The 14,062-nt window shown below is 42.3% G+C and overlaps 1 protein-coding gene across 1 annotated transcript; it reads right to left on the reverse strand.

The window, feature by feature from the left end:
* AKAP3 (A-kinase anchoring protein 3) lies at positions 1 to 12,842 on the reverse strand (the record flags this gene model as incomplete). The annotated part of the gene is made up of 3 exons (XM_080705741.1): positions 1 to 156; positions 6,529 to 8,829; positions 12,747 to 12,842. 3 exons carry the CDS (start codon positions 12,840 to 12,842, stop codon positions 1 to 3), a joined length of 2,553 nt encoding a protein of 850 aa, XP_080561867.1.
* Positions 12,843 to 14,062: the final 1,220 nt, after the last annotated feature.

Below are 14,062 nucleotides of genomic sequence, written 5' to 3' on the forward strand. Positions count from 1 at the left end.
TCACAGGTTCACCATCAGCCAGTCCAGCAGCTGCAGCCGTGTGACGTTTCCCACCGCCTCATCCAGCTGTCGCTCCTTCTCATAGCGCAGCACCGATTGCAGGACCTCCCCTACGCTGCGTCCCTTCTCTACAGCAGTCGCCGAGAGCTGGAGTAGCTGTGGAAAGCAGAGAGGGCAGTAGTGGAGGGGCAGAGCGTCCCCGGCAGGCCAGGGAGAACCCGCTGTGGCTAGTACCAAGAGGCCAGCGGACTCAGGGAAAGTGCGGCAGGAGGGACTCAGCCAGATGTTAAGAAGACTTCTGGAACTGCAAAGTTTACCGGCCTTTTGGACAGAAGTTCATGTATTGCCCTTAATTCAGAGAAATGTGTTCATGTCCAGTTGTCTCGTTAGGACTAAAATCTTTCTATGTTTCCCCAAAAAGGAGGTGGTTCAGGTGGGTTGTTTGTCAATTGTGTTCTGGCTCTGTAAGAATTCCAAGGCTCTAAGCTCACCCTAATATCACAAAAGAGTCTCCCACTGTTAGTCCTAAGACCAATGAGGGTGGAGAAATGGACAATGGACAAATTGGATGCTGCTTGCCCCATGGACCAGAGAACACTAGGATGTTAGCGCAGGAAGGCGCTTCAGCATCAGTCCTGAAGAGACTCGGCAGAGTAACACTGGCAGTAATTCATGGTGCCAAAATTCATAGCCAGGTCTCTGGATCTCTTTCCTGAGAAAAAGGAGTCGAAGCAAACATCCTTACCTGAACACAGCACACTGTCATTCACCTGAATCCTAAAGGCTACCAACTATCTCCACTGGCAAGAGTTTCATGCATTCTGCTCTTAATTCTTTATAAGAAATGCCCATTATCCCAGCTACTCAGGAGGCTGAGACGGAGGGACTGCAAGTTACAGGCCAGCCTCGCCAACGTGGCAAGACCCTGTGTCAAGATAAACAGGGCTGGGGATATAGCTCAGTGACAGAGTACCTGCTTATCACATGCAAGGCCCTGAGCTCCATCTTAGCACATCGAAATGAAGCAGGTGGGGTCAAAGGTCAAATAAATGGGACAAGTGTCATGGGCATTTTTTCGGGAGAAATTTCCAAGCTGGAATACATGTGAGTATTCTTGAGACAAGTAGAAGGACGATCCAAGTAGTAGCAGGAGCAGCGGCAGCAGCAGCGGCAGCAGCAGCAACAATAATAATACGTATAAAGTACAGTAAATGAAAATTTCAAAAGGAAAAAATTAAAACATAAACATATTGGATGTACTAAATAGCAAATGAGAGATGAAAGAGTAAAGTCAGTAGACCTGAAAGTAGATCGATAGTAATTATCTCCGCTGAACATAAAAGATTGAAGACTGAAAAAATAAGCAAAGCGCAGGGCCCTGAAGATGATACCAAATGGTTTAAAATTTCTACCACTAGAATCCCAAAAGAGAAAGAGGTACAGAAAAATTACTTGAAGAAAGATGAATAAAAGCATCCTTAATATGCAGAAAGATATAAATTTATAGAAAAGAAGCTGTGTACCCAAAATAAATTCACTCTAAAATCTATCATAACCAAATTGCTGAAAACTAAAAAAAGAAAAGAGAAATCTTAAAAGTATCCAGAGAAAACCAGCACATTATTTAAAGGGGAATTACAATTCTAATCTGACAGATTTTTCATCAGAAACTATATATACCAGAAGGAAGTGGCACATTTTAAAAATGCTAGCTGAAAATGACCAAGCCAGAATCCCATGTCGAGCAGAAATTTGAAATTCAGGAACAAAGGTCATATAAAGACATTGTCAGATTAAAGAAAACTAAGATAATTCAATTGCCAGAAAATGTGTTCTAGAAGAATTTCTGTAAGAGATTTTTTAGAGAGGGCCAGTGATTTCAGAAAGAAACTGGGGACACCAGGAATGAAGAATGACATGGACAGTAGACACCGAGGATAAACTATAGACTCTCTCTTTAGTCATTTAAAATGTGCTTCATGGAAATTCTCTAAACCCACAATGTGCTTAAACATATCTAAATCAACCACTAAGCCAAGCAAGGGAAGGAGGGATGGGGAGGGAATGGAGTGGGAATTGGGTAGGGGTTAAATCGGTGATGTGAACGTGTATGTCCACACAAGTTTTTTACCCCAATATGATGTATGAATATAATGCACCAATAAAAAATTAAAAACAAATAAAATAAAATGTGCTTCATGGTGGAAAGCATGAACAACATCTAAGGATATTTCCATGTATGCAGACTGAACACAGCAGACAACTAAAACATGAAGAGGGCAGGGTAAAGGAACCTATGTGCTGGTAATATTTCCACATTTTAGTTTAAGTGGTAAACTACTGGTTCTACATACACAATGAAAAGTTAAATATATCATGATGCTCAGAGAGATCGCCAAAAAATTACAGAGACATAGTCAAAACCACAAAAGATAAGTTAAAGTGGGACATTCTTTCCAAATGGAACATAATCCAGCAAATGAAAAACAGAAGGAAGAAACAGAAACAAATAGAAGACTAGTCGACTCAAACATGACAACAAATGAGGGAAACTGCAGTTGGGTTATGTTTTTCATCCGTACAGACATGGACAAAAAATACACTTCAAATATAATGATATAAATAAGCTAAAAGTAAAGTCATAGAAAATGTACCATTCAAACCCTAATTATAGCTGTGACCTAATGCTTATGGTCAGTTGAATTTTTGTAAAGGAGCTGGAAAATTCAGAGGGGACAGACACCCATTAGTCTTTTCTGCAGGTGGTGCCAAGACACCCGGACATCCTCATATAAAAAGAATAAATTTGGACACCTTCCTCACCTCATTCACAAACATTAACTCAAAGTAGATCGCAGATCTAAGCATAAGAGCTAAATAACAAAAAGAAGAAAACAAAATTCACAAAAAAGAAAATCTTCATGACCTTTGGATAGGTCAAGGCTTCTAATTTTTAGTACTATTGACCTTAAGAGCCAGATAGTTTTGTGTTGTGGAGTTGTCCTGTGCATCGTAGGGTGTTTAATACTATCCCTGGCCTCTCCACCCACCGGACTCCACTAGCGACCTCTTCCCTCTTGTTACATGTCTCCAGACATTCCCAAAGGTCCCTCGAGGGTCAGAATTACACCTATTTGAGAACCAATGTGTAGACAAAGACTTATTAGATGTGAAACCTAAAGCACAAAACAGTAAGAACAAAAATAATAAATCAGACCTCATCATTAAAAACTGTCACTCTTCAAAATATTCCATTAAGTAGCTGGGCACAGTGGTACCTGTCTGTAATCCTAGGGATTGAGAGGCTGAGACAGGATAGTCACAGGTTTGAGGCTAGCCTCAGCAACTTAGTGAGGCCCTGTTAAAAGGGGCGGGGGGGCTAAGGGTATAGTTCAGAGGTAAGAATGCCCCTGGGTTCGATTTCCAGTACCAAACAACAACAACAACAACAACAACAACAACAACAACAACAACAACAATCTTCATTAAGTAAAATGACAAATCACAAAGTGAGAAAACATTTGCATACTGTAGAGCTGGGAAAGGACTTGTTTCATGACTATATAAAGATTTCTTACATTCTTAGACTGTATAAAGATCTCTTGCAAATCTAACAAGAAAAAAAATCCCAACCCAATCAAAATACGGGCAAAAAAATGTTCACAGACATTTCATAAAATAACATTTATGAATAGATAATGAACATATAAAAATGTTCCAGCAAAAGACATCATTCGTAGAAGGGGAGAGGGAGGGAGGAGAGAAGGAAAAAAGGAGGATCGAGGAAGGGAACAGTTCAGATAATGTTATATCCACAGCTGATGACGTCTCTACTAACTCACTAACGTGCATGGGAAGGAGCGGGATGGGTTGCAGAGTGAAACACTCCAAGTGCTATGCGCATGTGTGTTGCATCACTTTGAATCTCACTATAATGCATAATTACACTGTGCTAAAAAAAAGTATAAAAAAGGAAAAACGTCCTATATCCTTAGTCATTTTAATTTACCTATGCCAAATTAATCCACAATGAGATACCACTACAATAAATGAAAGGTCAAGGTTGATGAGGATGTGGAAAAATTGAAACCCATAAAAATTGCTCGTGAGAAGAAAACATGATATAACCATTTTAGAGAACATTTTGACTTATCCTGAGAAGCAGCAACTGTCCACCCAAGAGAAATGAAAACATATCCATAGGAAGACTTGCATGCACATGCTCATAGTAGCATTATCCATGCTAGTAAAAATGGAAACTATCCCAATGTTCATTAACTGATGAGTGAGCAAACACAATGTGTATCCATAAATGAAATACTACTCAGCAATAAAAAGAATGAACTATTGATACACACAACTATTGATATATACGTGTACAAACCTGGAAGTCATGGTGTTAAGTGTAAAAAGCCAGACGTAGACGTAAAAGACTAATCACTTTATGGCTCTATTAGCTTAAATACCAAGGAACAGCAAATCTATAGTATTAGAAAACAAGTTGGAGCCGGGCGTGGTGGCGCACGCTTGTAATCCCCACATTTGGGAGGCTGAGACAGGAGGATCGCACAGGGTCGAAGCCAGCCTCAGCTACTTAGTGAGGCTCTCAGCAACTTAGTGAGATCCTGTTTCCAAATAAAATAGAAAATAGGTTTGGAAGTATAGCCTGGTGGTAGAAAGCCTCTGGGTTCCACCCCCAGTACCACCAACAAACAAACAAACAAACAAACAAACAAACAAACAAACACCAGGCTACCGGTTGCCTGTGGATGGGAAGTGAAACTTGGGAAATGCAAACAGGTAAAAATAACCTGGGAAATTGAGATAATAATTTGAGTCTCCAGTACTATCCATTATTTTAAAATATGGGATTAGCCAGGCGTGATGGTACACACTTGTAATCCCTGAGCTTGAAAGGCTGAGAGACAGGAGGATCGCTCAAGTTCAATGCCAACCTCAGCAGGCTTAAGAGACCCGGTTTCCAAATAAAAATATATAAAGTAGGTCTGGGAGTGTAGCCCGGAGGTAGAAGGCCCCTGGGTTCCATCCCCAGTACCACCAAAATAAATAAATAAATAAATAAATAAATAAATAAGTAAATATTATGGGATTATAAAAAGACATCATGTGATTGGTTCAAGAAGAGATGAACAGTTCCACGGAGCAGAATATTTTGCTCAAGTGGAGATTTGGATCCAACAGCCCTGGAGCAAAGCTGACATTCTGAATCTCTAACAAAGCCACTGGTGGTCACAGACAAGAGTGAAGTCATGCGAAAACTAAAGTCAAGGTCATACAGTTTTGTGTTTGGGCTTGATGCAGTCTAATCTGGGTGCTTTATAATGCTGTGTCTTCCCAAGTCATCAGATAAACCCAGGAACCCAGTTACGAGGATTACTAACACCACTGATTGAAAAGAGGAAACCTCTCTCTCCTCATCTTATGGTTTCTATGAGGATGGATGGTTCGTGATTTTAGGGGAGTGCGCTGGGGATGGAACACAGAGCCTTGCACATGCTAGGCAAATAAATGCTTTACTACTGAGCTATAACCCCAGTCCCCAAGAAAATTTTTTTAAAAAATCCCAGCCCCTTGTGTCACCCCTTACTACCGAACTGATAACAACCATTGTTCTACTTTTTTGAGAAGATAATACAAAACCACATGGAAAGAGAGAGAGAAAGAGAGGGAAGGAGGGAGGAAGGGAGAGAGGGCAAGAGAGAGAAGACGAATGAGAAGGAGGAGAAGGGAGAGTAGGGGAGGTGATGGTGGGGTGTGTGTTAGTTGCAGGGACAGTCTCTCTCTTAATTCCCTCAGTCCAGTATGTAGCAGCAACTGCAGTTAGGTGTCCATGTTCTCGAGACTTGAACAGTCCCCTGGGGAGCAGTTCCAAGCATCTGATGGAGAAGCAAGAACTTGCAAGGACACTTACCTTCATCAGCAACAACAGTGATAGGTCGATTCCCCATCTGCCCCTATTCTTTAGTCTTAACTTCACAACTGATTTAAAACTCAGGGTGGGGAGAAGACGTGCATTATTATTGAATTCCCTCCCAAATCCCAAACCGCACTAAACAACAAGCTAAGCATACTGACAGGTCTGAAAAGGTCATAGATCCAGGCCCTCCGTCTCCCTCCTCAGCACATCCCAGGATCCTTCCCAAATGGTCCACCTCATCCTTTGGGCAATTCTGTCCTATCTCAGCATCTGCCTCAATCCAGACCTTGATCTGACTCCTTCACCGAGTCCCTTGGAGGCTCTTCATCTGTGTACTCCCACCAAATAAATACAGAAAGCAGAGGAAAAAATATCATTTATCATTTCCCCCTTTTGATATGTCTCTGACGAGGCAAAACCTAATTCTCCTTTATTCATCGTCTCTGTAGAGAAGCATGATCTTCAATTTCTTACTATTCCCATTCTACCCCTTCCCGTGGTCTTGTTCCCGTTCAGAAAGCGAAGAGAACCAAACACCCAGATGAACCCTTAGTAAAGCTCCCCCAATCCCTCTGACCTTTCTTCCTTACCTTTTCTTGGATCCCTTCATCATCGCCAGCAAAGTACAAAATGGGGACATTGAGCTCGGAGGCGGCTACCCACTGCAGCACGGCTTGGAGTTGCTTGTTTTGCACCGTGTCGGTTAGGTTGTGATTGCTGACAATCACCTTGGGGGCTGCACACCCTTCGGGGGGCTGTCCTGACACGCATCTCAGTTCATTGTGGATGGCCTGATAGGCGTTCTGCAGGAGAGCCTCTGCCGTCCCTGTGCCCTTGACTGGCAAACACTCATACAGATTCTCTGGGAAGGCTGAATTTGGCCTGCTGGCGTCTCCACATTTCTCATCCCCCAGCTCTGCCAAGGGAGAGTCGCAGGACTTGGCTATAATGAGACACAGCTTCATCACAGAGTCCATCAGATGGTCCAGCATCTGCCCGTTCATGTTACCATCTTGCTGGGTGCTAATCATCTTGCTCAGCCCAGAAAGGGCACCACCAGCCTCATCGTCACAGAATTTGACAGAAGGGGTCGTGGGTCTTTCTCGCCGGCTGCAATTTTTGTCCTTGTCTGCCTTTTCTGGCATCTTGGAGTCACAGCCGTGGTCACTCTTGAAAATGGTCTCGCTGAGTAGATTCCGGATAAAATTGAAGAACACACTCATTAGGTCCTTCTTTTCTGTTTGTTCTTGTTCACAAACCAGATGGGGTGACTTAAGGCTGGATTCGTCCAAGACGACAGGAGACTTGTTGGCAGGAAAATTGGTGCTGCCGGCGGCCTCCAGAAAGCTCTGAGCATCCATTCTTCCGCCCTGGGCCAGGTGGTATTGAATCAGAAGCAGGGCGGATACGATCAGGTCCTTGGCCCAGGAGTCTGTCTCATACAGAAGATTCTCAGGTTTCTCTGGGTGAAGCAGGAAAGGGTTCACGTTGCAAGGATCCTGACATTCGAGGGGAATGTCTGGTGGAGGGTTAGTCTCTTTGTTGCAAGCTCGCTCTAAGCCTGGAGATTTACAGTCTTTTTGATGGCTCTTGTGCCACAGGGTGAGCCCCTCTTTGATGATGTGTTCGCCCAGAGTCTCGACACAAGTCTTCTCCTTCTCTGGTTTGGGTGCACAATACATCTTTTCCCTCATTTTGGCTTCAGACTTCATTGCGAAGTTCATATTTCGGTTCCTAGGGTCGCCCATTCCTTTGGTGGAGAGGACAGAATAACTCTCCATCTTGTCCTTGGTCTTCCTCATACTCTCTGGCCCTTTCTTGGTAAACATCACCGTGTACAGCTTACCCAGCATGGCATCCATGATGTCTGTGGCCTTCTGGCTTCCGTGAGAGAAGAGACCTCTTTTCACAGCGGAGACAAAGTCTGTGTCGGTCATGAGGGTCCCTGTGACGTTGTGGAGGTTCTTCATGAAGGAGTCGATGAGGTCCGAGACCACCTCCTTCGCGTGCTTGATGAGGACTTTCTTGAGCAGGATGGTGGCGATGGTGGTGTCCTTCACCTGGATCCTCAGTGTCTTCATGATGGAGACCATCATGTCGGAAACCACGCTGTTGGCGTAGGTCATGATCCCCTGGCTAACGGACGCCGTGAAGTCGTCGGGCCGCTCCTGCCCGCTGAACATCTTCTTCTCCCCGGGGAGCGTCCTCCCGCCCTCTCTGGCATCGCCCGCGTTCCGAGATTCGAAGACTTCCTTGTAGAAGAAGGACTTCTTGGAGGAGGGCTTGTCGTCGGGACACTTGCTCTCCTTCGTGCTCTCCTTGATCTTCAGCGTGCTCTTGTATTTCAGATTTGCGGGGGGACTCCGTGAGGATGCCAGGGCTCTGTCTCCGGAGCCTGGGGCTTTGTCTGTGGAAATATTCCTGGCACATGTGGAGACGGTCTGGTTCACCAGCTCCGAAGCTACCGTGCTCAGGCTCTTTTTGGGGCTGGGATCATCCCCCATGTACAAGGACTGATGGATACATTTGTTTTCAGAGCCGTCGATCTTCTCGTTGATCTCCTTGCGGGCCATGGCTATGACTAGATTGGTGAGACGGTTGGCGTAGAAGGAGACTTCATCTACCGAGCTCCCTTTACCAGGCTGGGGGCTGAGGCCCTGGACGGGATTCTCTTTGTGGGTCATCTCAAAGTGCAGTCTCCCTGGGCTGCCCTTGGTGGTGGTGTTATAATAGTCTACGGTGAAACCTTTGCGCAGGTCTCCTGGGTTGGCCAGTTCTTCGCCGAGCGGTGACTCTCCGGGCTTGAATTTAGCATCCTGGAACTCTGCAGTGCTTTTTTCCAGGTCTCTGCGGAGCCAGCTGAGTACTCTGACAGGATCTGTTGAGGCTTCCTTAAAAACAGACAAGGTTTCATCCGACTATAACAAAAGTAAAGATATGCGACATTCAGGACAAACTCAAGTGCTAGTTACAGAAACTGTCAACCCTCCAGCTGGCTCGATCACAGCTATTAAAAAAAATATCAATAGCCAGGCGTGGTGGCGCAGGCTTGTAATCCCCCTGCTTGAGAGGCAGAGACAGGAGGATCGTGCTGGTTCTGAGCCAGCCTTGCTGGCTTAAGAGACCCTGTTTCCAGATAAGATTATAAAATAGGTCTAGGAGTGTAGCCCGGAGGTAGAAGGGCTTCCAGAACCCCAGTACCACACACACACACACACACAAAAAAAAAAATCCGTGTTCACTACGTGCTTACTGTGTACCAGGCACTGTTCCAAGTATTTTAAGAGGATGCTTCATTTGATATTCTCATATTAAACAGGAGGAAATGGAAGAACTGTGAGATGAAGTTAGTTATTCATTTAAAGTTGCATGGCCCATTGCAGCAGGAATGCTAGCCCAGGCATTCTGCCTCCAGAGCTGACGCTCTCAGCTACTGCATTATGCCACTTTGTGTGTGTGTGTGTGTGTGTGTGTGTGTGTATGTGTGTGTGTGTGTGTGTGTGGTATTAGGGATGCAACCCAGGGGCTTTCTACCTCTGGGCTACACTCCCAGACCTATTTTATACTTTATTTGAAAACAGGATCTCACTAAGTTGCTGAGAGCCTCACTAAGTAGCTGAGGCTGGCTTCGAGCCTGTGATCCTCCTGTCTCAGCTTCCCAAGCCCTGGGATTACAAGCGTGCGCCACCACACCTGGCTGCATTATATCCCTTCTAATAACACATGTCCTGAAGATCCGATAGTCATCAGCTCCCAAAGAACTAAATCAGACATTTTTCTTTCCATATGTATTCAGATTATACACACACGCGCGCACACACACACACACACACACACACACACACACTCACTCACACACTCACACACACACCCTACATATACATCATACATATGTGGAAAACTGGTAGTCTATGCCTAGGAACCGAAATATGAACTTCTCAGAGAGGAGCCCTTCAACAAATCCTCTGCTGATCAGGTTTAAGCAGCTTGTTACCATGTCGAGGTTAAGGGCTAGCTTGGTTCAAAAATTCTCTCAAAAGCATCTAATTGGATAGTAGGTACTTTAGGGAAAATGTTGAGCTTCCAAGAATAACTACATGGCAAGCCTTCCACAATACCTGATCCTCATTTCTGGGAGCTATTTCCAACACTGTTAACTGTAGCCGACCATCTAATTTTTGTCAACACACACGTAAGAGGAAGGCCGACTGACTTTCTTCGAGCCCTGTGAAAATGGGAAGTTTTGCCTCCCTCTGCAGTTACGCCAGTATTTCTAAGCTACATGTGTCTTTTGAACCTTGCCAGTTTCTTGTGAATGGCTTTTATTCCTCTCTACTTATCTTGCTTTGGGTTTTCATGGTCCACTTATGGTCCCTAATGATGGGTGGCAGCAGGGACTGGAAATCTGGTCTATTGTCCAACCACGTGGTGATCTCGTTAGTGGATCGATGGTTTATAGATAGGTTTATATTCTCTGCTGAGTCAGGGACAACAGGAAACCTGTTTTGCTAGTATTTTTTTCCATCTTAAAAGGTCATATCTTAGTGAATTTTGTGCCCACTTGAAGGAAGTGCTTGTTGATATGGGGACAGGTGACTTTTATGTTTACTTTTTTTTTTGGGGGGGGGGTGGTACTGGGAGTGGAACCCAGATGCTTTCCACCTCCGGGATATACTCCCAGACCTATTTTATATTTTATTTGGAAACAGGGTCTCAATGAGTTGCTGAGAGCCTCACTATTCCGAATCTGTGCGATCCTCCTGTCTCAGCCTCCCAAACGCGGGGATTACAAGTGTACACCACCACATCTGGCTTATGTTTAGTTTTGATTCTTGGCTGAAGTTTAAAATCAAGGCTATAAACTGTCTCTATTCGTATCGGAATCCTTATGTGTCTATAATTCAGGAAAATATTGAATGGAAGTTATGTTTTCCTATATACAGATGCACCTAATTAATAAATTACATTTATAAGATATCTGTCTCTATTACAATTAGATTAGATATGTAAGTACCTGTGTAAATGGAATATCCTTGAGACTATCCCCAAATAAGGAAATTAAGCTTCTAATATTTTACATGTGATAGAGAAAAAATATATTTTGTGTGTGGTACTGGGGATGGGACCCAGGGGCATTCTACCTCTGAGCTACACCCCCCAAAATAAAAGTATGCCTTTTCTGATTTATCAATATTAAGTATAATAGAAACAAATATTTTAATTTTACTTTCATTTGTTCTTCATAAACTTATACAGATTGTACAGATTCAACAATCTAAAGTTACCTTTATTTACTTTTTAAGATTATGACAATGTAAATTTGTGTTTAACTTTATTTCAGCAGTTACTATGTTTTATAGTAAGCTGGCTGGCTGGATGATACATTTCCAATATTTTTACAAAACTTACATCACTAGATTGGTACCGAGTTAATGTATATTTTCATTGGATACATTCTAGCAAGATTGATACTGAAACACTAATGGCCAAGTGTAAATTGTACATATTTCTTTACCACAGTCTTTGGGTCTGTTGACTAATGTTTCGTTTTGTCATTTAGGGACATTTCAGGAGGGCTGTGCAAGGCTGTAGGAAGCTGAACTTATTGTGACTAAGTTCTGCTGGTTTGCATTTCAGCTGGTGTGTGACAGTTCAGTCATCCACCACTGTCTCACTCCGTTCTCTTTGTGAAATATAAAGAACAGAAAGTACTTTGGTTAAAATAGGTGGTAGAGGCTGGGCGTGGTAGTGCACCCCTGTAATTCCAGTACTTGGGAGGCTGAGACAGGGAGATCCCGGGTTTGAGATCAGCCTCAGCGATTTAGCAAGGCTCTCTGCAACTCAGTGACACCCTGTTTCAAAGTATAAAAGTGGGGGGTGGGGGGATCTGGGGATATAACTAGGAGGTAGAATGCCCCTGGGTTCCATCCCCAGCACCACTTCAAAAAATGGTATTGGAGGTAGGGGCTGGGTGGTAGGGCACTTGCCTCACTTGTGTGAGACTGTGGGTTGGATACATTTCTAGTAAAATTGGAATTACACGTGTATGCCACCATGCCTGGCTTGCTTTTAAATATTAAATTACACCAGGCATGGTGGTGCATGCTTATAATTCCAGTATTTGAAAGGCTGAGACAGGAGGATTGCAGGTTCACAGCCAGCCTCAGCTACATAATGAGGTCCTTTGCAACTTAGTGAGAAGCTGTTTCAAAATAAATAAAAAATAGGGCTGGCAGTGTGGCTCAGAGGTAGAATGGCCTTGGGTTAAATCCCCAGTGATGATGATGATGATGATGATGATGATGATGATAATGATAATAATAATAATAAATATTAAATTAAAGGTGTGTTTTTAATGTTTTGATTGAACTCTGAGTAATACAGTGCCTGATACTGAGTAATCATTTAATAAATGTTCAGTGGTAAGGGTAGCATGTAGATTTTACTGGGATGAGAGTCTAAGGTTCTTAGAATTTTAAGGCATTCTACATTTCAAGAAATTTTTTTCTGAGCCTTGGAGGCATTGATTTACATTCCTTATCTGTTTGAAAATTAAACTTTATAGCTTTACATATGTGTATATACATTTAATTTCATTAGTTATATTTCTCCTACTAAATACCATATCAAAAGCAATTAAAAAAAAACTATGAATTTCTTTGGGAAAAACTGGGGTTTATTTTCTATCGATGCCCATTTTTCCCCCCCACCAAGAATCTCACCACAGGAGGTGGAAAGGAGAATAAGGCTACTATTGATGAAGCTCCACGTATCCCCACCCTCGGGTGATGAAGAGATTGACCCTTACCATTTTCCAGTCCTGGGGTTGGCCCTCTCCAGGTGAATAGACATCAACTTTGCACACTCCATTTTGACTTTGTAACCAGTCAACCCTATCCGTCATCTGGAATTAGGAAAAATGAGGTAAGCCATACATCATCAAGTCATGTGGAAGTAGGAGAAGTAAGGTGAATGTCTGAAGTGTAGGAAAGAGAAGCACTGGTTATCCAAGAGGGACCTGTTTCAAGAGCAACCTCAGACCCACTGAACCCTGAGTAATCCCATTCTCAGCTCTCAACTGCACACAGCTGTCTTAACCTCTCTAGTGATAAGGCTGGTGCTTGGTACAATTGTGTTAAGTGATTGAACCTAGGAAGCCATGTCCTGCTCTTTGAGTCTTCTATTGATAACCCTTCCCACTCCCTCCTGGATTTTTAGTAGACACTCAAAACTAAAGGCGATCAAAATAGCACTTAGTTCTCTCTTGCCTGTTCTTGCCACATGAACTTATTTTAGAGCAATAGATCATTTATCACTTTAAATTTTTTTTGTTAAATAAATTTTTATTGGTACATTGTAGTCATACATCTTAATGGGATAAAAATCTTGTGGAGATATACACGCACACATCAGTCAATCAGCACCTACCCAGTCCCTAACCCTTCCTTCCCCCTCCCTCCTTTCCATGATTGGTTTCCTGATTAAATTTGATAGGGTTTTTTCTTCTTCCATATATGGTCAAGTTATTTTTGACAAGGTTTCGAAGAACATTTGGTGAAGGAAATAATAATCTTTTCACTAAATATTGTTGTAAAGTAATAAATACATGAAAAAGAATAAAATTGGGCCCTTACCTAACACTATATACAAATATTAACTCAAAATAGATAAAAGACCTAAATGTAAATCTTAAAACTATAAACTTTTAAAAGAAAATCAGGGTCATAAAACTTCACAAAATTGAAACTGGCAGTGATTTCTTGGATATGATTTCAAAGGCAGAGACAACAAAAGAATAAACAAACAAACTTCATAAAAATAGAAAAATATTGTACATCCAAAGACAATGTAAACAGAATTAAAAGTTACTGATAGAATGGGATAAAATGCTATATATGAAGGTATATATATATAATATTCCAAATAGAAATCCTAAAAATTAACAACAATAAAAGCAAACAATCCAATTTAGAAATAGGTAAAAGATTTAAATGGATAATGAATCTCCAAAGATTTTTATATGACCAATAAACACATGAATATCACTCATCATTATCATAATATAACTATTCATTAAGGAAATACAAATAAAAACTATAGTGAAATACTACTTCACATTTGTTA

This window comes from Muscardinus avellanarius (assembly GCF_963383645.1).
Source record: "Muscardinus avellanarius genome assembly, chromosome: 11".
Classification (NCBI taxonomy): domain Eukaryota; kingdom Metazoa; phylum Chordata; class Mammalia; order Rodentia; family Gliridae; genus Muscardinus; species Muscardinus avellanarius.